Source organism: Vulpes vulpes, chromosome 11 (genome assembly GCF_048418805.1).
Source record: "Vulpes vulpes isolate BD-2025 chromosome 11, VulVul3, whole genome shotgun sequence".
Taxonomy (NCBI): Eukaryota; Metazoa; Chordata; class Mammalia; order Carnivora; family Canidae; genus Vulpes; species Vulpes vulpes.
Genome location: NC_132790.1, coordinates 96,863,780 through 96,889,807, shown reverse-complemented (window position 1 = coordinate 96,889,807; position 26,028 = coordinate 96,863,780). Strand labels below are relative to the sequence as shown.

Below are 26,028 nucleotides of genomic sequence, written 5' to 3'. Positions count from 1 at the left end.
TTTCCGCCTTCCTACCTTGTTAGAAGTGAAAACTCTTCTCCCTGTAGGGTTCCAGCTGTTCTCTCTTTAAATCTCAGGTTGAATTCATAGGTTTTCAGGAAGGTTTGAAAGTCATCCAGGTAAGTTGGTGGGGCCAGGTGACTTGGGGACCCTACTTCTCCGCCCTCTTCTCCAACACCTATTTTTAACTTCTTCACCTGATTCAATTGGTTATATTTAATATCCAAGATTCATACTACTGTACTACAGATTGTTTTCACAGCAATAAATCTTTAGTTTTAATTTATGGTTTCACTCAACAAATGGCTTGTAGAAGTGATTTCTTATTTTGGTATTTTGAAATGACATATTTGACAGTTTAAAAAAAAACTGTTCACTCTATACTGAGCTGGGCTACACTGTTGAGTACATATTTAGATTAGGATGAATTATAATGTTGATCTGTTGCCTTTTTAAAATGTAACATCTGACAGAAAATGTGAAAAAAAATGATCTTCCAAAAGATATCTAAATTCTAGTTCCTATAAATGATACTTTACATGGGGAAAAAGACAGGTATTTGCAAATGTAATTAAATAAGGATCTTGAGATGGGGATGTTACGTTGGATTACTTTGGTGGACCCTAAATGCAAACAAATGTATCTTTCTAAAAGGGAGGCAGAGGAGGCCATGTAAAGATGGAGCAGAGAAAGATTTGAAGATGCTAACTTTCAAGATAAAATAATCTGGCTACACCAAGGAATACTGGCAGATGAAAGAGGCAAACAGCCTCATCTACAGTCTCCAGAGGAAGTGTGGCTCTTGGTGGCAGCTTGATTTTGTGACACCCCCCCGCCCCCCCCCCTCCCCAGGACACTTAAGAGAAAATACTTCTGTTGTGTTAAGCCATTAGATTTGTAGTAATATGTTACAACACAGAAAAGTAATCAAATTACCTCATACTTTGTTTTTTTAATTTTTCCTCTTCCCACTCACTATTGTATTTTCTGCGTCTGCCTGGAAACAATCTTGTCTAACTTGCGAGTAACCATTCTTATTTCTCAACTTTAATAGGTGCTGGTCCCTACTGGGATCGACATAATCATAATCAATTATAAATGAAGGGATTAAATGCATTTTACACATGCAGATTCTGTGATCAGAAAAATCAACCAGTTCAAGGACATACAGTAACTGTTATAACTAACTTAAATCTAGATTCAGATAACACAAATGACATTCTTCTTGACACTACAACTACAAAGAAATCACAAATTACAATCTGTTACCTGATGGCCAAGTATATAAATATTTATAAATATGTATATGCCATGCATATTTATAAATTCTTATCTAGCCAACTAATATACATATCTCTTATCCTGAGACCTACATGTAAATACAGTGGTGGTGTCATAAATGATAAAGCTGCATGGATTCCATTCTCAATATGGTCATGAGTAACTTGGACTCCAACATTTTGAAGTCTTGAAACATACATAAGTCCATCATCCCTCACAATATCATATTGACAGGTAAGAATATAGGTTGGTGGCAAATTCTGTAACAGGGAATCATTGGCTAGCAAGGGTGATACTCTAATATCCATAAGTCCTGGAAATGAAAAATTATGTTTTCCAAGAATTGGTTCAGTATAAACATAACCCTTCCTATACTTCTCGGGTAAAAGAGTGCTCCAATTAACAAACTGAAACAGATGTCTTGATTCCTGAGGCATATGTTCATTTCTTCTCATCGCCTCGACAAATGTTTCATCCTTGGTGAGATGTAAACTCACAAGTTTTATGGCCAAGTCCCTTGGTAGAATTATACCATGCTCATTTTCTTGGTGAGATGGCAGATAAGAATCAATTATCTGTAAGGCAGGGTAAAGTAAAGCTTGTATCTTGATTTTATGTTTAAATCCAGTGTCAGTCTGGACCTGAAAAAACATAATGATGTCCTATAAGCAAAGACCTCTGAAACACCACGAGGAAGGAGTTTAATAATTTAAGCAATCTCATGATAAATCTATACAAATTGATGTGATATTATAGCTATTTTCACAATATTTATAATGTCTTTCAGTGGCATGAAAAAAATGTCAAACTCATTTCAACAGTAAAGTTTTAAAAATGTCGGTTACGTGTGCGAGAAAGGGAGAAGATACAAACTCTCAGTTACAAAATGAGTAAGTCCTGGGGATGTAATGTATAACATGGTGACTAGAGTCAATTATCCAAAGTTTGTATATTTGAATGCTGTGAAGATAGTAAATCTTAACAGTTCTTATCACAAGAAATACGGTTTGTAGTCATACATGATAATAGATGTTAACTACATTTACTGTGCTGCCAGTTTGCAATATGTACAAACACCTAGTTATCATGCTGTACATCTGAAACTAATGTTATATATAAATTATATATCTACAAATTTTTTTTTAAAATAGACATATGGGCTGTACCCAAGAGCAATTTGAGAGACTGGGAACAATGGAAACAGTGAGCTCCTCAATCTGAGGTAGTGACAGAGGTAGTAGTTGTGACAGTAGTGGCTTCATAACCACTAACAGCATAAACCCTCCTAGAGTTGCTTTAGCAAATTGATGGTTTATTGTCAATTGGGTTGGTACATAAAAGGAGTCCAGTACAGTGGGCAAAGGAGAAAAAAATAGAGGGATGGGGGAGAGGGAGATATATACATATAATGATGTTTTTGTCAAAAATCACAAATACAAATAACCCAAGTAGTGTCTTCCTGGGGAAATTGACAGTATATATAAGTTTGTAAAAATTCCTGACTCAAAAAAACCCACAGTGAATAGAAGAAATAGATGTAATTACTAAATAATATTTTATCTTTATCTTAAAGTTTAAAAATTAAAATTAAAAATATTAAAATGAAAATATTTTAAAACTTTTTAAAGTTTAAAATAATATTATTTGGCTATTAAGTATGTTCCCAACTGTACATTTTAAGAAATATATGTAAGTGCAAAAGTACGCAGACAAAAATAAAAAGAAAAAAAAAAGCCAGTTAATAGGTAACTTACCTTCTGAAAAAAATGGTAATACTTGGAAAACAAAGGGATGGCTATTAAGTATGTTCCCAACTTACATTTTAAGAAATATATTTAAGTGCAAAAGTACACAGACAAAAATAAAAAGAAAAAAAAGCCAGTTAATAGGTAACTTACCTTCTGAAAAAATGGTAATACTTGGAAAACAAAGGGATAAAATTGATTTTTTAAAAAAACTTGTTGATATTTACAGTTTGACATGCAAGGAGAAAATGTGTAATATTTGACAAGGAGCCCTTTTTTCTTTTGCTTTCTTCCTAAGATTTTATTTACTCATGAGAGACACACAGACAGAGGCAGAGACATAGGCAGAGGGAGAGGCAGGCTCCCTGTGCGGAGCCTGATGCAGGACTTCACATTCTGGGACCCTGGGATCACAACCTAAGCTGAAGGTAGATTATCAATCACTGAGCCACCCAGGTGTCCCAGAAGCCCTTTCCAGAGGTGAAGGGTGTCCTGAGGTTCACCTATGACCCTGTGGACCATAGGAAAAACTTTGAAATAACTCCAGGGAACAAGTGTCTCAGCTAGAGCATGGCATCGGAGACAATGGCATCTGGACAAATGAAAAAAACCTGCTGCTGCCCTAAGTGCAACACACCTCAGGATCCAGTCCTATGTACCTACAAGTCAATCTTTTACCACAGCAGCCAGCTAAACCCAAAAGAGTGAAAAAACTGAACTCCGAGAGGTACCGCAGAAAGGGACATTGTATCCTATCACCTCCAGGATGCTTTCCCAAAGTGCTAGAGGCTTCACAAGTTTAGAATGAAAATGAGCCAAAACAATGTTTTCTGAATGAAACTTCTAAGTCTCTCCCAAGTGCCCTCAGGTCGATGATTTACTGAGCAATAGTCCACCATTAACATCCCACTGCCAAAATCCCAAACCTAGACAAAGAAACAAACAGCACCATATACACAGGGAGAGGGCAAAAAGGAACCTAATAACACCCTTATCTGGCTCTCACTGTCCTCTCTGGAATGTCAGATGAAATAAGTTTTCCCACAAAAGTGACACCACTTACCACCTCTATGTCCCCATTACATCATTTGTTGCTTGGCCATTCACTGCCGCTTCCCATCTCTCTGTCATCCTTTGAAGCTCATTTCAAAGTTAACCCCCTTCATTATATTGAAAGAGCACCTGCTGGTCAGATTCTCCAACTTTGGCAATTTTTCCCTGTTATCAGTCTGGTATGAATCTTCTCAGATGTTTTCTACACGTTTTATGTACATTTATAGTCACATATGTATGATTATGCCTGTGAGTACCCGACCAAAGTTCACTTCTCTTTCTCTAATCTCCTCTCAACTTCCAAAAAGCTCTCTCCCTCTTTCAGGTCAATGATCATTTTCCCCTTATATTACAAAAATATACATAATGGATCTTTCTGCTGGATTTTGAGTTCCACAAGCACTGATAATATCTAACTTATCATTGTATCTCTTACTGAGTCTAAAATACTGAAATGTTCAATATAGTATAGAAAAGGCAGAGAAATGAATAAATCAATATTGCTGCTCGGTTTATAATGCTCTGAAGAGGACACTATCCTTAGAATCAGAAATCAGAGGCTGTAAGAAGCAGTAAGAGACATATAACAAATAGGTCCCAACAATAACACTGAATTATTGAATTATCTATAGCTCTGTTCTTTCCTTCTTAGACCCATATGGACTCAAAGACAACTAGCTAATCAGAGGGCAAAAGTGCAAATGAGCATTGATACTGATCCATAAACATTACTACCAAAAGCCCTGAGTGGACCGTCCTTTAACAGAAAAGCGATTCTTACATGAATGGATATGTATTTCTCATTTCATATGGACCTAACTGCAACTCATATGTACCTGACTGCAGAAAACGTATAAGACATTTATCTCAGGACACTATTATTACTTTGAAAAGAACAAGAATGAAAATACAAAGTCAAAAAAAAATTGAGAGAACATGTCTTGCTTGTTGAGGTTTAAACACTGGTAATGTTTCTTGAATTGTCCGTTTAAATTTTTATTTTTCAGTATAAGAAAGACCTTTGGTAACTCAGTAAAAGGCTATGGAATGTGCTCAACAAAGTCCATCCTTATTCTTAATCCTTTTCAATAATTAACAGTATTTCAAGGAGAACACAATGGATAGGATGCATTTGAACTTCCCTTTTATACTTAAGTACCATTAATCCTAAATTCATGAAAACTAAAATAGAATTAATTCTCCCACATATAAACTATTCCCTCTGCCCTTCTTTTACTAAACCATGCAATTTGAATCTCTAACTGGTTTTTCAAGTTACAGTTCATGCCACTGATAGGACTATCATGAGAGTAGTTTATTACCACCATGGTAAAGACTGATCTCCTAAGTCTGCATATTTGGGAACAAAATTTGGAACCAGTTCATAAAAGACTTCTCATCATGCTAAAAAGCTTGGAGTGACACGTGGGTCAGAGCTATTTTCACTCCTACATGAAACCTACTTGTTATATGTCTCTTACTGCTTCTTACATCCTGTGATTTCTGGTTCCAAGGATAGTGTCCTCTTAAGAGATTTATTGATTTATTCATTTCTCTGCTTTTTTTAATACTACACGTTGAACATTTCATTACAACCAACCCCTATGAGTTGGGACTGGTGGCTGAGTGGTAGCTGATAGCAAAGTCAGAGAAAAGATGCTTCATGACTTTATGCCCTGTGCACAGAGGCCAGTATCAGTCTACGGACTCAATGGCTTTGAAGCCCATTCAGAGCAGTTGTCTGTCAGATACTTATATCTGACATAAGACCTGCTCCAGATAGTGTGAAGCATTACTGAATTCTCTCCCTTTCCTCGGGTGCCCAAAGACCATCATCTATTAAGGCATGGTGCTTTCCTAGAAAATAGTAGGTTCTTCCTGCCAAGGGCACATACAAGAGTTCCTGAGTCCCTCATTATCCACTGCCCTTTTCAAACCAGTCACTGGTTTTGCAAGGGTCCTTACTATCTCCTCCCTGGTCTGGATGTGTGTTATTCAAAGTCCTGCATGTCCACAGCAACTTATCCATTGCCTGTCATCCACAGAAGGAGAGATATGTGCAAAATATGAACTTATACGTAGAATTCCTACATCACTAATACTAAGTCTTATTCACCAAACTTAGCAGATCTACTATTTTCAACCAGGTAAACCCAGTTCCACAGCAACTGTGATTGTTCCTCCCACTAATTTTCCTTTTCATTGACCACCCCCCACCCTACCTCACACCCAATTTCACCAATGCACAGACAGCCAGTGAGTATTTGTGGGAACAATGAACCATTATGAAGGAATTCTGATATGAGAGGCCTTTTGGTCTCATTCTAGGGCTCATGTTCCAACGACACTGGGAGTTGGAGAACTCCCATGTGGAGCCTGCTATAGTCCGAATGTTTATGTTCTTCCAAGTTCATATTTTGAAAAATCTAATGACCAAGGTGATGGTATTAGTCAGTGGGGTGTCTGGAAGGTATTTAGGTCACTGGAGTGTAACCTTCCTGAATGGGATGAACACACTTATAAAAGAAGGCTCAGAGAGTTAGCTTGCCCTTTCCACCACATGAGGATATAATGAGAAGCTCGCAACCTGGAAGAGGGCCCTCATCAGACCATCCTGGTGCCCTGATATCAGACTTCCAGCCTCCAGAACTGTGACAGATAAATTTCTATGGTTTATAAGTAACGCAGTATCTGCTATTATTTTTGAGCAGCCCAAATGGATTAATATAGAATCCTTCAAAAAGCCCAAAATAATCAACTTGCTTTCCTCCTTAAGGATTTATCCATATTATTTTCTCAAATTAAGAAGATGTTTATGACTCGAATAAATAAAAATAAGGCATAAGTTACTTTAAAATTAAGTTGGATGAGATGGTGATGAAATTGCATTTAAATGCTATGATTAAATTTTTAATATTTGCTCCTTTAAATTAAAAATTAAGGGACTAAAAAAAAAAAAAAATTAAGGGACTATGTCCAGAAAAGTTTCCTTGATTGTAGTGATTATTCAGATCCTTGTGCCTGGGCACCAACTTTAGTGATTTTAGGACACATTATGTGATATTGCCAGAAAGTCTTCAGGAGAAATGTCTTCATTTCCTTTTCAATAATTAAAACATAATTGAAAAATAGACAGAGTCCACAAAACAAAATTATAGAAGAAACTATTTGACTTCTTAATCCATGAGACCAGCTTTTTATATTGTGAATTCTATATGTTTTTTTTTTTTCTTTTTTGGTATACTGGAAAAACAAGTTGAATATATCCTCTTGAAGTTTTCTCAGAGTACAGAACAATATTGATCTCTCAGTGATAGATTCTTATTGAAACTGAGTTTTTCAGGCCATCAATCTTTAACATATTATTAAGCACAAGGTCATGAGACTTTGGGGGGGGAAAAGGTTTATAATATTTACAAAGTAAAAGTTGATTTTGATGACCCAGATAAAGAACCAACCTAGTATGGGGAATAAAACTTTTGGATTAAAATATAACTCACATAGGAAGTTTAGCAGACTGTGAATAAGTAGCTTAAAGTATGATCATAAAAATAAATAAGAAAGCGTAAAGGAAGTCACTTTTTTTTATGTCATCTTAGCTTATTGAGTTCTGACACAGCATTTTCATTTGTAATAATCTCTTTGATCAGATATATCAGCAAGTTAAACAGATACTATATTCTTGTATAATTATCTAATTCAAAGAAAGGAATAATGTCAAATTTTAATTCACTGTAAGACAACTTGTACTGTCCACAAATTTTACTGAGAATTGCATCTGGTTTTGGTGGCTATGTTAATATTTAGGATTGCCCTGCTGGAAAGCAATGAGAGGTCTTCACATCTTGATGAATCTCTAGGACTATACCTGTCTTCATTTCAAAAGCTTTCCTCATTTACTAAGCCTGGGAAATATTACAATATGTAAACAGAAATTAGAGGTGTAGCAAGGTGCTTCTTGATTTGGTAATTACTGGATAGCTTTCAGAATTTCTAAGTCCATAAAACCAGTTTTAGGTGAAATTCAAGATTAGATTGCTAGCGGCACCTGGGGAGCTCAGCTGGTTAAGCGCCTACCTTCAGCTCAGGCCATGATCCCGGAGTCCTGGGATCGAGCCCTGCATCGGGCTCCCTGTTCAGCAAGAAACCTGCTTCTCCCTCTGCCTGATGCTTCCCTGCTTGTGCTCTCTCTCTCTCTTTCTGTCAAATAAATAAATAAAATCTTAAAAAACAAAAGATTACATTTCTATATGATGTGTCATAGCAATTAATAATGTAAAAAAGGGGATAGTCTGCAATTTTCATTCCCCACCACACTTCCCACCCTATCCCAGCAAGATCTTTCAAATAAGTGATATATTATTTCAAATACACAGAAAATTAGTTCAGGTCAGAAGAGGCCTCAGGAATCAACAAGTCTAGTGGTCTGCAACTTTTCTTTTTGGTAATGAAATTCTCTTTTATTTTTTTTCCCCTAAGAAAATGTATGTAGAACTCTAAACATGAAGGGGATTAAAGTGAAACATCTTGGGCTGAAGGGAAGCCCAGGGTGCAGATTAAAGGTGAAGCCTTGCTAACAATTGCCATTCTGGCTCTACAGGAGGGCTTTGTAAATGTATGTGGTAATACAGAGAAGTATATATGCATAGGTATATGTACATGCTCATATGTATGTACATATATACTTGTATATGTGTATATATAAAATATTAATATGTGTGTGAATATAATTTTCCTGTAAATAGTCTAACTTGAGTATTTTATTTTTATTCTTAAAAGGAAATAATTTTTTTTTTTTTAAAAAAAGAGGGATATTGCAGGTTTCATGGAAATTTGGGAAGATAATCTATTCCCTGCTTGTGTTAAATCTAACTTTTATCAACCTATCTAGAGTAACTAAAATGCTCACAGGAGATCAGTCACCAGATAGTGAGTATCCAATCAGAGAAGTAATTAGGCAGTTCATCATTCAGGAGAGCTGACTTTGGCTGTTGCCCTAGCCAATATTAACCTTATAAACTCAAATCACCGAAGCTAGCTAAAGATGTTGATCCTCAAGTTCTGAGAACCCCCGGAATCATCACCAAACTAGACCTTACAGATGAAGAAAGAGATGCCAGGGGTGTCCTAGAAAATAAGATACTGCCTCTTCACAGGGGTTACGTGAGAGAGTAAACAGAAGCTAAAAGAACATCATATGGTTTCACTCATACAGGGAATATAAGAAATAGTGAGAGGCAAAGGAGGGGAACTGAAGGGGAAAAATTAGAGAAGGTGACAAATCATGAGAGACTCCTAACTCTGGGAAACAAAGGGTTGCAGAAGGGGAGGTGAGTCGGGGAGATGGGGTGACTGGGTGACGGGCACTGAGGGGGGCACATGATGGGATGAGCACTGGGTGTTATACTACTGTATGTTGGCAAATCAAACTTCAATTTAAAAAAAAGGACACGGATAGGAAGAAGGACATAAAGGCTGCCATATTGACAGACAAGAATTTGCTTCTCTCACACCCAGCTCACAAACATATTGCTGATCACATGGAGACCCCATACCTGCAGAAGCCCCTTAATCAGCAAAATACCAACCACATTTGAGATACTCTGCCAAACTTCAGGAAGAAATGATAAGGACAGTTGCTTTCCACACAACACAAAGTAGAAACCTAAAAAAACTTCAAGCCAGAAGACCCTACCAGGAAGACCAAAGCATTGCTACAGGTAGATCAACAATTTGCTGCAGACTCTGAGAAGAGAATTAAAGGGTTAGGGGATCAAGTGGATACTCTGGAACTCTCAAGAAGTGCTAAAATCAATTGTATTTTTATGAAGGCTTTTCTTTGAAGATTGTAAAGATCAAGTTCAATGAGAAAGAATTGTGAAGAGGAATATCCTATGCAATCAAAAACATACACTGTATCAGGACAGGGTTGTTTTCTATAGACATGGCAGTCCAAGAAATAGTCAAAAGATGAATTGCATAGCTGAGAGGGCCTTCCTTGAAGAGTGTAGATCTGGTAACACAAAAATTAATCAACACTGTCAAGATACCCCTCAAAATGGCAAACGTTCCCAGACCCTGAGAGGAAATGGAAAGGCTTGTTGCTAACCACATTTGACAGCAAGAAGTCAAGACAAAGCATCAGATACTGCTATTGATTGACACCCAAGTCTCCTACATCAACGCCAAACAGGAAGATTTTATTAACTTTGCAAATGCTCAGCTCAGCAGAGGAGCAGTCAAGTTAGCAAGAAAAATACAAATGGAAATTAGGGTAATGTGCAGGGAGTAGCTAGCCACCAGCATCACTGGCATCATGCAGGGAGGCTCTAAAGGATATTGGTTTGTCCTTACCACTGAGTTTGTCCTCATACAAAGATGACAAGGAAAAAGAAAAGAAGTATACACTTCTCCTGGGAAACCTGGAAGTTTGGGGTGTGGACTTTTTGTCTAGCAAATACATGTTTCAACTCTTTAATAAAGAACAAAAGAATGTATACAAAGATTGTTGCTCTCTTGAGCTGGCCTGTGATTCACTGGAGGATGTAGGCAGCTGGAGACCTCCCTACTAAGAACTGAAGTTTGTGCTTATGAATCTTCAACTGCAAATAATGAGGCTAGTCAAGCAGAAATCTTTTCCATGGATGCACAAGTGGAGAGACAAGTGAGGACCTTTCATAACCTAGTAGACTTCTACATATCTGCCATCCCAACATGTGATGACATCAAATTCCAAAAGTGAAAATATACCTTATAGTCAATAGTGTTAAAGCATTTATAACTTCAGAGCTCTTAGCACAGTTATATTCTTTAGAGGACCAAAATACTCTGATGGAGGAACCTGCTGAGCAGGCTCAGCACTGAGAAGAGATGTTTCAAATGCACCAAGCCCTTAAAGAAGCCTTTGTGAGCATTGATGACATCAACATAGCACTCCCTTCCCCCCACCTCTGCTTCCTGTGGATGACTTCTGGAAATAGCAGTCCTGCAGTTCACCACCTCCAAGCCTCACAGCCCAAAGGAGGCAGACATCAAGTGCTCCCCTCACGTGGCCTACATGGCCCAATCCATCCAAAGGTCTGCTCCTGTCATTCTGTTCCTGGGATGGCCCCTTGCCCCACTGGGGAGCTCTCCCAGTACCATTCCAGTGGGCCCCTCACCTCTTTTTCCCAATAGCAGCAACTCATTGGAACATCTCTGCAAATTCCCTCTCAGCTCACAGGGACCCCTCCCAGTGCCCTGAATTAGTCCCCCAAATTTTGAGTGAGGACAAACCCACACACAATTCTTATGAGTGTCTCTTTGTGTACCTAACATCAAGCTTTGGTGTCATGAATGACGAAGCTGCCAATCCTTGGAGACTTGGGCTCAAGAAACACAGGTGACTAATTGATTTGTGTAACTAGGCTGTGTCTGAATTCTCTACAATCACATCCTGGAAATAACCTAATTTATTCCCTCCTTCAGAGCCCTCTAAAAGTTTGACTTTAAGCAACTGTCATTTGAACAAATGATGAATTTATGTTGTGATTTCTGATTTCAGCTGTGAGCTTTCTGCTTTCCTCACCATTCTTCTCCTTTAAAGAACAAATAAATTTATTATTAGGTATTCTGAAAAAAAAAAAAAAAGAGAAGTTGGAATGCTTCCCAAATGATTGAATGATGCTGTGACAAAGAACTTAAAAAAAAAAAGGTATCAATCCCTCAAATCTTTCATTTTAGCAAATGGAAACCAGTAATATATAAAAATATGTCATCATGACCAAGTGAGGCTCATGTCTGGAATGTAAGCATAATTTTACATCTGAAAGTCAATTCACATAACTTACCATGTTAAAAGAATAAGGGAAAGAAATCACACAGTCATGTGTGTTTCACAGTCATGCATCAATAGATGCATTAAAAACATTTAGGAAATTGGGGGTACCTGGGTAGCTTAGTCAGTTAAGCATCCAACTCCTGGTTTCCGCTCAGGTCCTGAACTCAGGGTGCTTAATGCTCAGCATGGAGTCTGCTTGTCCTGTCCCTTTCCCTCCCATTCTGCTCCTCCCCAGCCTGTTTACTCACTGGAGATCTCTCTCTCTCTCTCTCTCTCTCTCTCTCTCAAATAGATAGATAGATAGATAGATAGATAGATAGATAGATAGATAGATAGATAATCTTTAAAAAATTAGCAAATTTAATACCTATTTGTGCAAACACCATCTGCAAACTAGGAATAGAAAGGACTTCTTCAATCAACAAAAGCCAACTATGAAAAGCCTTCAGTTAACATCATATTTATTAGTGAAATATTGAGCGATTTCCTCTTCAGATTTCCTCCTAAGCTATCAGAGTAAGACAACTGTATTCAGTATCATCCTGAAAGCCCTAGCCAGTGCACCAATTAAGAAAAGTATAAAGGGTGGAAAGAAGGAATTAAAACTATCTCTAGTAGTGGAAGATAAGATTATGTAGAAAATTCTGGAAAATGTTTTTAAAAATACTGTGATTTATAAGTGGAACTTATAAAGATATGATTGTAAAAGGCCAATGTAAAAATCAAATGTATTTCTATATACTGTCAAAGAAATGTTTGAAAAATACTATTTTACGTGAAAATTTTCCAAAATAACTCAGGAATAAATTGAAAAAAGATTTGTAAGATATCTACACTGAAAAAGTAAAATAGTATTGAGGAAATTGAAGAGGATCTAAATAAAATATGAGCTATACCATGTGCTTTAATTGGAAGTATTAATATTATATTATTATTATATCAGTATCAATATTATCCTCAAATCTATAGATTCAACGCAATACCAATCAAAATACAATTAGCCTTTCTATTTTAGAAATTAGCAAGATATCCCAACATTTTGGTGGAAAAGATTTAGAGTAGTCGAAATAATTTTGAAGAAAGAACAAAGCTGAAGTCAAAGTAGTACCAATGGAACAGAAGAGAGGGTTCGGAAATAGTCATATTATGGTCAATTGATTTTAGACTCAAGCATCACTGTAATCCAATGAGAAAGGATGGTCTTTTCAACATATGTTGCTGGAAGAACTGGTTATCTGTATAAGAAAAAAAAATGAGTTTTAAACTCAACCTCTCAGAATAAAGATAAATAAAACATACCTGTTGAGTCACTCCTGTTGCCAAACCGGCCCCAGAACTGTCTCCTGAAATACAGATTCGTGCAGGATCTACTCCGTATTTTTCAAGAATTTCATCTTGGAGAAAAAACTTGACTGCAGCGAGGCAATCTTCAAACTGAACTGGAAAGTGGTGTTGAGGAGCTAATCTATAACTTAAAAAAAATTTCATTTTAAAAGTACCATTTATGATTAGATCTTTCCAAGTAGCTTTTAAATACCAAATAAATGCAATTTAACACCAGTCTCTGTTGTTTAATCTTCCAAATATCAAACCTGAATTTTTCCACTGGCTCCTTATTCTTTGAAAAAAATTAGAATTGGTATAAAGGTTTTCAACCTTGTGTCTAAGGTCCCTGGATAGCATTGTATGTGAGGAGTAGGGGATATTATGAACTCTCTAAACTGTAACATAATTTTGAGTCCGAGCACATTTTGGATCGGAGATACTCTACAACTTCTATCATCTTCTCAATGTAACTGATGATCCAAACATTAAAAAAGCACCATGGACTTTTGAAGGCAGCAGATCTAAGAGAATATTCTAGGCAAAATGTTATATTTTTTCAAGGTCACTTAGGTAAAAATTCTACATGCTTACAATGTACAGACCTCACTATGGATAATGCCCAGGGTTGATTTAAGATGAAAATTTTGAAGTATAAATAATATTTTAAATATGCCAGGGAGGTTGCTTGTTTCTAATACATTCACAAAGCAAACTAACACACCATTCTTTTGATGGATATATGTGGCTTTTCCCCCTCTATATGTGGAGCAGTAAAAATAGAATAATTCTATTAGCTATTATCTATCAGGACTTTTTCTTTTTGCTCTTCAGAATTAAAAATTTGTATTTAATATAAAATGATGAGATAATACTTAAAATGTTATCATAAATATATTTAGAAAGTCCTAAACAAAGTATAGGTTAAACACATCCCAAAGATGTTGGTATCTATTACTTTCAATGCAGTAGATTTAGACTTTTTTAGGGCAAAGAACAACACAAATTATAAGGATTTAATGGGATATATATGCCAGACACAAACATATCACTATATTAAAATAGATTTAAAGTGAGAAGGTTTAGATTACTTCAAAAGCTATGAAGGTAAGGGGTGTCTGGGTGGCTCAGTTGGTTAAGAGTCTGGCTTTGGATCATGTCATGATCTCAGGGTTCCAGAATCAAGCCCCATATCAGGCTCCCTGTTCAGTGCAGAGTCTGTCTCTGCCTCTCCCACCCAGCTCATGCTCCCTCTCTAATAAATAAAATCTTAAAAAAAAAAAAGTGCTATAGAGGTAAAAAAAGAAAAAAATGTAATGTCCTCGTATTATAAATTAGAAGTACCCTTGAAAATAGGAAGTGTAGGAATGCCTGGGTGGCTCAGCGGTTGAGTGTTTGCCTTTGGCCGAGGGCCTGATCCTAGAGAGACCCAGGAATGAGTCCCACGTCAGGCTCCCTGCATGGAGTCTGCTTCTCCCTCTGCCTGTGTCTCTGCCTCTCTCTCTATCTCTCATGAATAAATAAATAAAATCTTAAAAAAAAAAAAAAAAAGAAAATAGGAACTGTAGGTACTGAAAGTGGCCAAAATGACAACATTGATGATCACTCTTTTGGTGATCAAATTGTCACTTTAGTTGTCTCTCTGAGCATTCATAGCTTCCTAGCTACAAAAACAAAACAAAGCAAAAAACCAATGTACTATAGCCTCTAAGAACTATTAGATTGGAATTCTCTAAGTATGTTTTTGTTACTATGGACTAGGGGAGAGGGGTAAGAAAAAAATTACTCTTGGGGATGTCAGCTTCAGAAATTTATACGGTACCATTCTAAGAAAATAATGAACTGTCCTGAGACATTCTGATATTTTCTAGCAAAATCCAGAACGTAAGATCATTTTTCCTGAGAGTGGCTCAAGATTCTTAGCTGATCCCAATCTTTATCTCCCACATTACTCTAAATAATAATTATAACAAAATATTTTTTTTGCCAACCCAAACACAACCTACAATCCCAAATGTGTAAAAACTCATTTATTTCTATCTAACTGTTACCTGATATACAAATTGGGACCTGAATTCTACACATCTAAAGCAACAGTGTTTCCACAAATGCTCACTCAAGAATGTCACTCAGAGATTCACATAATCCAAGAAGAATATGAGATACTGGATTCTTTTGGGGAATGATCTATGTTGCAATGGTGACAAATAAAATAGATTAATTTTTTAAAAATTATATCTGAGTATAGTTGACTTGATTTGGAAATCAAACCTCTACTTGATAAAGGCAAAAAATCACAGTAACCAAAGAAAATCAGTCTCTTACTCCACTCCTACAACAATGGAATCGAGTTTGTTTGCAGTCCATCTGTTCAGGGAGTCAAAACCCGCATTTTCTGAAATGAAAAAATAAATGTCAAAGTACTCTCTGTAATTAAACAGCAACAGAAATGCTTATAGCTGTGAACTTGGAAAGAAATGCGATTTGGGTGTGTTATATAGGAACTTATATTTTCCACCCCATTTCTATGCAGAGGGACCAGAATCAGCATGAAACACTCTGCAGGAGTTTCTTCTCAGGCACTGTCTCCAGAGATGGAAGGATGTCTAGGCAGAGTGGTGGTTTTGAGGAAGAGAAACTAGGCTAAGCCCATTCTAATTTTTCTCTTTCCATCTGCTACCTATACACAAGGAGCCTGATCCCTGAGAACCTTCTGTGGCTTGTTGCATTTTATTCTGCTTGTTCCTTCAGGCAGCAAGTTTCATAAGGAGGTGCGTGATTGATCAACAGGGCAAGCCACTACAGATGAGTTAATCTAACTCAAGAGTGTCATAATACCTAAATACACATTCTCCAAAACCTTCTTTGGAAATAATGATTATGCTTTGACGGTCACTCACTCGAATCTTGTGTATGATCTTCAAGTGGCTCAGAATTCAGGGGAGAAATAATAGATGTACTGATTCTCTAAAACCACAGCACTCAGTAATATGGTTCTTTGAATCTCCAAATTCTTTTAGTACGCCACATTATAAAATGTTGCAATAACCTTAGTATCTGAGACAGAGTCTTAAGGAAAAACAACTAAATTTTGGGAGAGCCTCTGGCAAGTCAGTATGTGGACTTAAATGTACATACCCATTTTGTCACACATGGCACACAAACCATCATTCATCTCCCCAGTACACACACATATCTCATCCCAGGTACTTCCAAATCCAATTTCCCAATGCCCTGGCCACAAAACATTGTCAACTCTCTGACATCTGCTACATCTGCTATTACTTTAGTTACTATAAGACCCTGGAAATTCAGAAAATTCTAGAGCTGTGATCAAATTCCAGACTTTTCCAAGATGCTTCCTGCACATTAACAAAACTTCAAATTAAAAACTAATTAAATACTGGGAGTGAATACCATGAAAACAGAAAAGTAAGTCAGCGAGTCTTGTAGGTAGAAAAATAATGTTTTCATTAAAGATTTAGTTGATGATTTGTAAGACGAAGCCATGGGTAGATGAACACCAAAATGTACAAGAACCCTCTGAAAGCCCCTCAATGATTTATTTCAAACCTGTCTTTATTTTTTATTTCCCAATACTTTTCACTTATCTTGCAACAAAGTCAGTTTAAGTGTTTTGTTTCCCATTCTTTATCTCAAGCTGTCTTAACTCACTATATTTCCTGATAAAATTTGTTGGTTCATATTTTTCTTTCTTCTATGTCCAATTATTGAATTTATATCACTTGAAGAACCCAGATAGAAACAAAAAGATATTAGGATAGATGTCAAAAACAACAACTGCAGTTCCATGTAAAAAAAAAATCTACTAAAGAAATATCTTCTTATGCTTCTTAGTTTTCAGCAAGTCTAATGGAGAAAAAAAAAATAGGAAGCCTGGGAAACAAAGAAAGGAAATTGAAATTTATAAATACCAGACAATAGTTAAAATGTCTAGTCCTGACCTGTCACAAAATAGAAAGTTTCTCAATCTACAAACAAATAATGTGCAAATATAAAGCCAAGACCAGAAAAAATACACAACTGAAATTCAGCTGAGCAAGAAATTGGAATGTGTGTCCTGAATAATAATTCACATATTTTTAGAAATTATGGATCACAATCACTGCATTTGTCAATGAAGGGGTAATCAATCTGATATTCAGAAGCACTTCTAAGTATGTTTCCAAGAAAGTATTTTTCCCATCAGTGAGCATTTCTCTTGTGCTCACTGAAGTTCCAGGTAAAATATATATATATATATGGATACTTGGATATTTCATAGACTTTATAAAAGCTCTAATGGCACTAATACATCTCTTTAGAGAAAAATGAGGTCAAATTGATATTTAATTTATCTTCCTATATATCTTATTTCTTATAATGTATTTTATAAAGGAAGCAAAGTATTCCAACCACCTTAATGTCTGATATAAATTAAATTACAAGTGAAATCTAATTTGCTGAAAAGATTAAGGAGGTGAAAAAGATATAACAGTACTGGGAAAACATTTTGACTAATAATCCCTCTAGAGAACAATCGCAGAATTTCCTTTTAGTCATTTAGTATGTTTTTTTTTTTTCTCAAGACATTTATTTTTTAAACATTCATTGTATGGAAAATGCTTTGGTAGATGCAAAGAGGTGATTCTACTTCCTGGAGAGATGCTAACTGAGCACTCAACACAATTATAAAACAAAACTAAACAAAAATGATTGTTGCCATCAGGTAAACACATGCTGCAATGGGCCCCATAGCAACATTACTAAAACCTTTTAAAGCCAGGGAAGACTAGGGGCACCTGGATGACTCAGTCAGTTTAGCATCTGCCGTGGGCTCGGGTCATGATCTCAGGATCCATGATCAAGGCCCTGTCAGGCTCCACGCTCAGCGGGAAGTCTGCTGCTTCTCCTGCTCCTTCGCTTACTCGTGTTCTCTCTCACAAGTAAATAGATAAAATCTTTAAGGAAAAAAAAAAAAAGCCAGAGAGACTACATACACACATACACACACCCTTACCTACCAAATGATACTATATCTGAACATAAAAGGGTAAGCAGAAGTTTTCTTAAAATAAGATAGGAAGGATATTCTAGAAAAGCATACCAGAGATCAAAATAAGAATTCACAGAGAGTTTGGGAACTAAATATAGCTTAGTATGGTTGAAACAAAATTATGAAGGGTAGCGTTAGTAAGAAAAGTTAAAAATGTAAGAACCTGGAAATCTGAACAATATGCTAATAGTCTAGATATATGATGAAAGTCACTGAAGAGTTTAGTCAAATAAATCATATAACCATATTTGCACGTTAGAAAGATCCAGCACACTAAGTGTAGAAAATGAACTAAGATTGAGCAGAAAAGAGACAGACAGAGACATCAAAAGGAATATATGTAAAAGATCATGAGGTACTAAGTTGTGTTAAGGAAGTCAAAATGGAAGTTCAGAAGTGGAATAAATAGGATATGGTAATTTGATGTGAGTATCAAAGAACTGTAAATAATTAACCATAACTGCTATTTACTGAGAGCTTTCAGGTATTGGTTTAGATGGATGGTGGGTTTTTCTTTTTTTGTTTTCTGAAGCCATTTGGACATAAGACAATAAATTGTGTATGGTCCTATTGAGCTGAAATGTCTGTGGTTTGTCCAGTATGTAAATGTCTAAGCGATATTTGTATATATGGGTCCAGGACTCAGGAATACTATCAGACAAGCAGATTCAGGACTGGATGTCAGCAGAAGAAGAGAAGGGATTAGAAAAGAGAGTGTGTAGAATAGAAACCCAAAGGTAGGGAGAGAATTCTGGGAGACAAGAATATTTATGAAGAGTAAATATGGAAAATCTCTTACTTTCTTTGGTTTGTTTTTAAAGATTGTATGTATGTATGTATTTGTGAGAGAGAGAGAGAAAAAGCATAAGCAGGGGGAGGAAGAGGGACAAGCACACTCCAAGATGAGCACAGAGCCCAATGTGGGTCTTGATCTCATGACTCTGAGATCAGGACCTGAGCTGAAACCAAGAGTTGGAAGCCTAACCAACTGAGCCACCTGGGCACCCCTGCCTTGTTTTGAGATGAGAGACAAGAGAGAAAGATGAGAAAACAAGGAATGGCAGAGGAAATCTAGGAGATACTTTGTCAGAGAGAAAGGGAGGACCACTGCATGTCAAAAAGAAAAGACTAGTCTTCAGCAAATGTAGTGGATTGTAGAGATCATAGAATTAATTAAAGGTGGGAAAATAAGAGGATAGGGAAGGACTAGAGCCTACAGGGCATAGAAATGGGAAGCGAAAATGAAAGAGACTGTTTAATTACACTGAAGAGCATGTTCTGGGGCATCTGGGTTGTTAAGCGTCTGCCTTTGGCTCAGGTCATGATCCTGGGGTCCTGGGATCAAACCTCTTGTCGGGCTCCCTGCTCAGTGGAGAGTCTGCTTCTCCCTCTCTCTCTGCCTCTGCCCCTGCTCATGTGCCTGCTCTCTCTCTCTGTCTCTGACTCAAATGAATAAATAAAATCTTTTTTAAAAAAAGAGAAAACCAAATGAGGCTTAGAGAAAGGCAAAAGATTAAAAAAATTATTTGTTACCTGTTTATCTTTTCCTCAATTCTATTCATTTTTTAATTAAATAGAATAGTGACTCCTTATGTATGAGCACCATTGTATCACAGAGTTTTCCAAAGTTCCATAAAACAAAATACATTCCTGTTTTCTGTTTTGGATCTGCTATATATGCCTCTTAGAATGATCACCAAAGGTAAATAGGGAAACTAGACTTCATCAGGAGAATTTATTATACCATAGGTCTATTTTTACCTTTAAGAATCAGGACTAGCTACCATTCTAAGCTTCATCACTGTTGGCATTACTGTTATCAGCAACTGCAAATTCGACCTTGTAGCAACCAACAATGTATGACTCTGATTTATCATTTAAAACATCTCATCCTTTCAATGTTTCTGCTCCCAAATATATTCTGATCCCAAAGAAAACAAGTTGTATTAGTTTATTAGTTGACTCATTCATATCCTACTTTCATCTGATATGAGCTATGCAATATAAAAGCTGATAAGAAAACGCTTAGCAAAACCAAACCAAACCAAAACTGAAATAATCTCCATGTCATTTTTTTTTTTTTTGCCAAACATATGTCTGTGTCTATCTCTCTATGGGATATCTAATACTTACAGCTACACTTATACCTATTGTACATATAAGTATTCATATATGAAACAGTTCTTATATCAAAAATACACAGCCAGTTGTAGTTTTTCCTCATCTGATTAACTTACTGAAGCTTCCAAAACAAAATGCACCACCGTGAATATAGATTACAGCTCGTCTTGGGGCGTCTGACTTTCTCTTTGGCAAGTACACACGCACTGGAACGCCAGCAAATTCTGTATCCATCACTGTGACATTCTCATCTGAAACTGGTTGGGTTTCATCCAGTCTGAATAACATGGAAACAAGCTCTTCATATTTTATAATACCCATATGTTCAATACACATACCCTGTAAAGCAAAACAACATTGACCATTTTCATCCTTAAGTAACATCAAAAGCACGTGAAGAGAAAAGAAAAAAGAAACAAACAAAATAAGCAAATAGAATGTTTGTAACAATTATTTCCAAATAATACTGCATGGATCTTATTCCATAATCTTGTTGAAAATCACACATATTCTATATTTTAGATTAGTAACTGGTCATTCAAAAGCTTCAGTTTACTGGCATTTTTTTTAATGCCAGTTGTAATGATATCCTAATTGTAAAAATTTTTGTCTGAAAAATGTCCAGGTCTTGTACCACCTTTTCTTTTCTTTTTGTTTTGTAGGCATGTTGCATTTTTCTTCTTTATGGTTCACTTTATTTAATCTGAAATTTTAAATGTTGTCTTATGACCGCACTACTAATTATTTAAATGCCCTGGTTTTCAACTCCAAATAGATTTGTGTCCTTTACCCCCACTCCCTGTCCCTCAAATCTCACATTTGAGATCACTGAAGAAAGCTCTTCCGGTATTTCTGACAACTTTTCTAGGATCTTTGTGATGTGTCAATGGACGGTTTATTCAAAAGAATAACCTTAATAATTACATGGTCAATAAATAGTACATTAAACAGCCTTTATTCCTACAGTTATTTCCCAGAGTTTAAGTTATGACAGGGTCTTAGAGAACACCTAATGCCTATACTTTGGTGATGAGAATGTATACATAAGCTCTTAAATTGCAGCCAGGAAATGTCAAAGCCAAATCTGCACCCATTTTTCTAGACCAGCCTCTTAGACTATCACTGACTGACTATACAAGAACCTTCTTGGGAGCCTTTTCGTTCTGCAGAAAGAGTGTGAGCTTTGAAATGAGGCTTTTGTGGGTTCAAATTCTGAAGGTGTCCCTTTCTAGCTGCAGGAGCTCCTCTGAACTTTTTCTTCCTCTGTGAATGGGTATAAATAATCAGAAGATGGGATGGGGGATGCACAGAGGTATATATTATAGAAACCCTATATATTCTAAAAGCTCAAAAATGCTAGCTTCTAACCATATCTCGCCTTTACCAAGGAGCTATTTTAGCTCAAATTCATAATCAACCTCATATATTTCAAGTCAGACAATCTCTGAAACCTAGCAATTTAGAATCAAAAATAGCCAATGGAAACATTGAAATAGAGCCCTAAATTAACATCAAGTAGCTACAAACACCTATACTATTTATTTGTATAATATATATAAGTAAAACAACCAGAACCTCAAATGTGTCAAATATAACTCAAACACAAGTTATCAAGTAAACTTCAAAGCTTCTCCCTTTAACAATACTACTTACGCATAACACAATATACACAATCTTTACAGTTAGATATAAACTCTTCGGAAGCAAGAATTCTATCTCTGTTTGCTCAGATGTAGATGCAGCAAGTTTTATTTAGTTAAATTTATGTAATTGATGTCTTCTAACAAAGAAGCGATGGTTATTTAAAAAACAGCAATTACTAAAAAGTTCACAAGCACAGGTTTTTAGTCAACAAAGCATTACAATATCCAGAAAGAAAAAAAAATGTTAATCTTACCATAAATGTGAAGGTTTTAGCAGTTGTAGCTAAGGCCACTACTTTCCAGTACTCTTCAATGTCATCTGGTAGGGAGATATACAAATGAGAGGCAAAGAGAGCACAAAACAGCCCCAAACAGAGAGCTTTGAATCCCATGCTAGTCCTTTCTCCAACCTCCTGACAATGCTGAGATTAAAGTACTTCCACTAAATACTAATAAGTAGCAGAACAACTGTAGATTGGAAACCCCTTTGGGTATATGTGATCACCTTAACAGTGTGTATTTTTAACTCAAAAGTTATTGCATCAAAAAGAAAAAAAAAAAAGTTATTGCATCAGTGGTGATTTGTTTTGGAAATAAACAGATTCTGAAACAGATATTGTAATATAGTAGTCGGTGCTTATTTTGTTACCAAACAATTAACAACTCCCACAGTGTTTCTTCATCCTGCCATAATGTCATCATTATCAAGCAACTTAGTTGTGAAATCAGAGCCTATATGAGAGCTCTTAATACACCATAAAGTGAAATTTTGTGAATGGTTGCATCATTTTGTAGGAAGAGGCTTTAAAAAAAAATTAGTGGACACTTAGTCAAAGTCCAGGTTTGTTCAACTAACATGGATTACCACATTAATAGACCCTGTGTGCTATGGTAGATCAAACTTTGAGCCAAAAGATAAGGCATGTGAAGGCATGTCCATATGCCATTGTTCATCAGGCTGGAACTGTATAGTCTTAGGTAACACAAGGCTCAGTATAAACATCTAGGAAACACTTCTTTTTTCTTTTTTTAAATGATTGTTCAGTGACTTTGTTCTTATGGTGGTAAATTTTTAAAATCAATCTAGACCAAGTAGCCTAGTGTAGCAGGCAATATCGAGTGCAGATATTGGACTTCTGCTTGCTGCAACCAGAGAGAGACCCTATCCACAAAGCTGATCATTTTGACATTCTTTAGAGATGCAAGTAATTGGATATTTTTTTGTCTGTTATGTCAGGACTTAGGAAATAAAAGAAGAGTCACAAATCAATAAACCTGCAATTCTCAAACTCATCACCAAAGATTGGTACTTAAAGAAAGTGATTTTTAGTAGAAGAATAATCAGGGGTCTAATATTAGTATATATTGGGCCTCTTGAAAGCATAAGTATTAACTCCAAGTCTATCCTAAATTTCTCTATTAAAATTTTTATTTAAAAAATAATAAAAAAATAAATTTTTCATTTTTATTCACTTACATTGAAGTCTTCCTTGAATCCCCTGGGCATAGCTTAGTAATATTATTTACTATTCAACCTGCAACACTATTACAAGTGAAAGAGAAACTATTAATAACGTACATAAACTCAAACTGTCCTGGATAAACTAATATTAATAGACTTACCCTAATAGACTTACCTAATATTAACTAATATTAAACTAATATTAATAGACTTACCCTAATAGACTTACCTAGTCTTATTAATAGACTATTAATAGACTTACCTTGTATCAAGTTGAATTTAATTTGTGTGCCTGTATTTCTGAGTAGACTGTAAGAGATCATACTTTTTTTCTTTTTCTTTTTCTTTCTTTTTTTTTTTTTTTTTTTTTTGTCTTTGCAACCTGTAAGTGCTCAGTGCTTTGCAGGTAGAGGTGCTAAAGTACATATTTTGATTAGATTAATGGATAACCAAGTTGACTGATTAATTAATGCCTAAGGATATTAGGAAGGGGGAAATCTCAAATCCACCAGCAACAATGAAGTTTGAATACTAAAATCTTGAGTGGTCATTGATGACAACGATTGAGAGAAAAATAGAGTTAAGGTTAACAAAGTTTCTGCCCTCACACTACACCTCCCTCCCTCTCTCTCTCTCTCTCTCTTTCTCACACACACACACACACACACAGAAAGGGGAAAGGGATGGGGAAGAAAGAGAAATAACGTTATCAGGCTGCAGCTGTGTAAAGATGAAGGCCCTAATCAGAAGTTTTTAGGAGAAAGAGTCAAGGTAACATATACCAAGAAGCTTAGAGAAGGTATCTGGAATCTTTCAAAAGCCAGATACCATGTGTCTGACATGGTTTTTTTTCATATTTGGAAAGATAAGCAGAAGTATCTGATATAATGACTGAATTTCTTTAATCAGATCATAGCAATTTGCCTAACACATGGTAAGCAAACATGAAACATTCCCTGTTGCAGTTGTCATTCTTAGTATTATTATCAACATTATTGCCGGGATCAAAGAAAGGAGGCAACTTTAGAGTATGGAATATTTCAAAAAAGATCCAGGTCTACATAGTGAGGCTACAGGGGGACTTTAGATCTCTGACTTGAGTCAAAGGTTAAAACATCTGAAGAGCTAGAGAGAGGGGTACAGACAGAGAAAATATCCTCAAAATTTGTCCCACATTGTAGTTCTAGAGGTACGGGCCTTGGTTTCTGAAGATCTCCAACTTTCACAATCTTCCATGTCCCTTGGGTCATCATTGTTAAGCATGGATGGAAAACAGATCAGATGCATGACATGAAGAAGGAATAAAACTGGTAGCATCTTCTCCCAGACTCAATGGCTGTGGGTCTTTTCCTACTTTATAGAGCTGTCAACAGCACCGCTTTATGTCTGTCTTTAACCTTTATCTTGTTTGACTCACTACATGAAAGAAAGGTAAGACTTTCATTCACGTCATAGTTTGGTTTGGCAGTTTTGGGCCTTTGGCTTGTGAAGTTAGAAAACAACATGCAGAGACGCCTGGATGGTTCAGTGGTTGAGCATCTGCCTTTGGCTCAGGTCATGATCCCTGGGATAGAGTTTCACATCAGGCTCCTGCACCGGGAGGAGGAGGAGCCTCTGCCTATGTCTCTGCCTCTTTTTGTGTGTCTCAAGAATAAATTAATAAAATCTTTAAAAAAAGAAAGAAAGAAAGAAAGAAAGAAAGAAAGAAAGAAAGAAAGAAAGAAAGAAAGAAAGAAAACACTGTGCACTCAGTTCAGAACAAAATGCACTCAGTTTCCCCGCAGGTTTCCATCACATGATACCATTTTCAGTCAACTGATACCTGTGGAGCCTTGGATGCCCTTCCCACGCCTCAGTTCTGTCCAAATGAGACCATCTCAAGCGTCTTTATTTTTTTCCCATTCCCTCCAAGATAAAATTCACATTTCTCAGTAGTGCATTGTATGTTTCTAGTCATCTTCACAGAGTCTCTCCTTTGACCTTACAATCCAGGCCAGTTTCAATGGCTGGAAGTTATCCTATAGCAAAAAGCCATATAAGCCCTCTAGAGCTTTCATCATATTTCTTTTCCTAGAATGAGCTCCTCAAGTTCTCTGATCCTACCTGCTTATCAAATACTTTTCCTGCTTTTAATTTCTAGCTCAGTCACTTCCAGGTTGTTTGTTGTGATCTCTCACAGATAACCTGGTCAATTTCCCTTTCTTTACACCTTCCTAAAAAGAAGTATAGACTTGGGGATCCCTGGGTGGCTCAGCAGTTTAGCACCACCTTCAGCTCAGGGTGTGATCCTGGAGACTCAGGATCAAGTCCCACATCAGGCTCCCTGCATGGAGCTTGTCTGTCTGTCTGTCTCTCTCTCTCCCCCCCCCCCCCCCCCCGTGTGTGTGTCATGAATAAATAAATAAAATCTTTAAAAAAAAAAGTATAGACTTATTCCATAGTCCTAGAAACACCAGACTGAATTTACGTAGTGGGCATGAATCTCGATCTCCTTTTTTTTTTTTTTTAAGATTTTTTATTTATTC

The 26,028-nt window shown here is 36.3% G+C and overlaps 1 protein-coding gene and 1 pseudogene across 6 annotated transcripts; one reads left to right on the top strand and one right to left on the bottom strand.

Annotated features, from left to right (window-relative positions):
- Positions 1–932: 932 nt before the first annotated feature.
- Positions 933–23,903, bottom strand: AADACL2 (arylacetamide deacetylase like 2). 6 transcript variants are annotated; one of them, XM_072727158.1, is made up of 7 exons: positions 23,766–23,903; positions 22,296–22,360; positions 20,515–20,737; positions 15,547–15,616; positions 13,198–13,369; positions 8,157–8,279; positions 933–1,922 (listed from the first exon to the last, which is right to left on the bottom strand). In XM_072727158.1, exons 1-7 carry the CDS (start codon positions 23,824–23,826, stop codon positions 1,320–1,322), a joined length of 1,317 nt encoding a protein of 438 aa, XP_072583259.1. In that variant the 5' UTR covers positions 23,827–23,903; the 3' UTR covers positions 933–1,319. The 6 variants fall into 6 exon arrangements, with proteins under 6 accessions (XP_072583259.1, XP_072583261.1, XP_072583258.1 ...); XM_072727160.1 differs by lacking the exon at positions 8,157–8,279; XM_072727157.1 differs by lacking the exon at positions 23,766–23,903 and having other exon boundaries at positions 13,198–13,363; positions 22,296–22,593.
- LOC112932761 (dynamin-3 pseudogene) lies at positions 8,582–11,538 on the top strand (annotated as a pseudogene).
- Positions 23,904–26,028: the final 2,125 nt, after the last annotated feature.

What these genes read in the sequence shown, in the direction of transcription:
- AADACL2 (XM_072727156.1), bottom strand. Translation starts at nt 22,433, where the DNA reads ATGGGATTCAAAGCTCTCTGTTTGGGGCTGTTTTGTGCTCTCTTTGCC. An exon ending in TCCATTGTTGTAGGAGTGGA is followed by an intron (nt 13,370 to 15,546) that starts GTAAGAGACTGA and finishes ATTTTTTTTAAG; the next exon opens with TTATAGATTAGCTCCTCAAC. An exon ending in GATCATGGCCTGAGCTGAAG is followed by an intron (nt 1,923 to 8,156) that starts GTAGGCGCTTAA and finishes ATGTTTTTTCAG; the next exon opens with GTCCAGACTGACACTGGATT.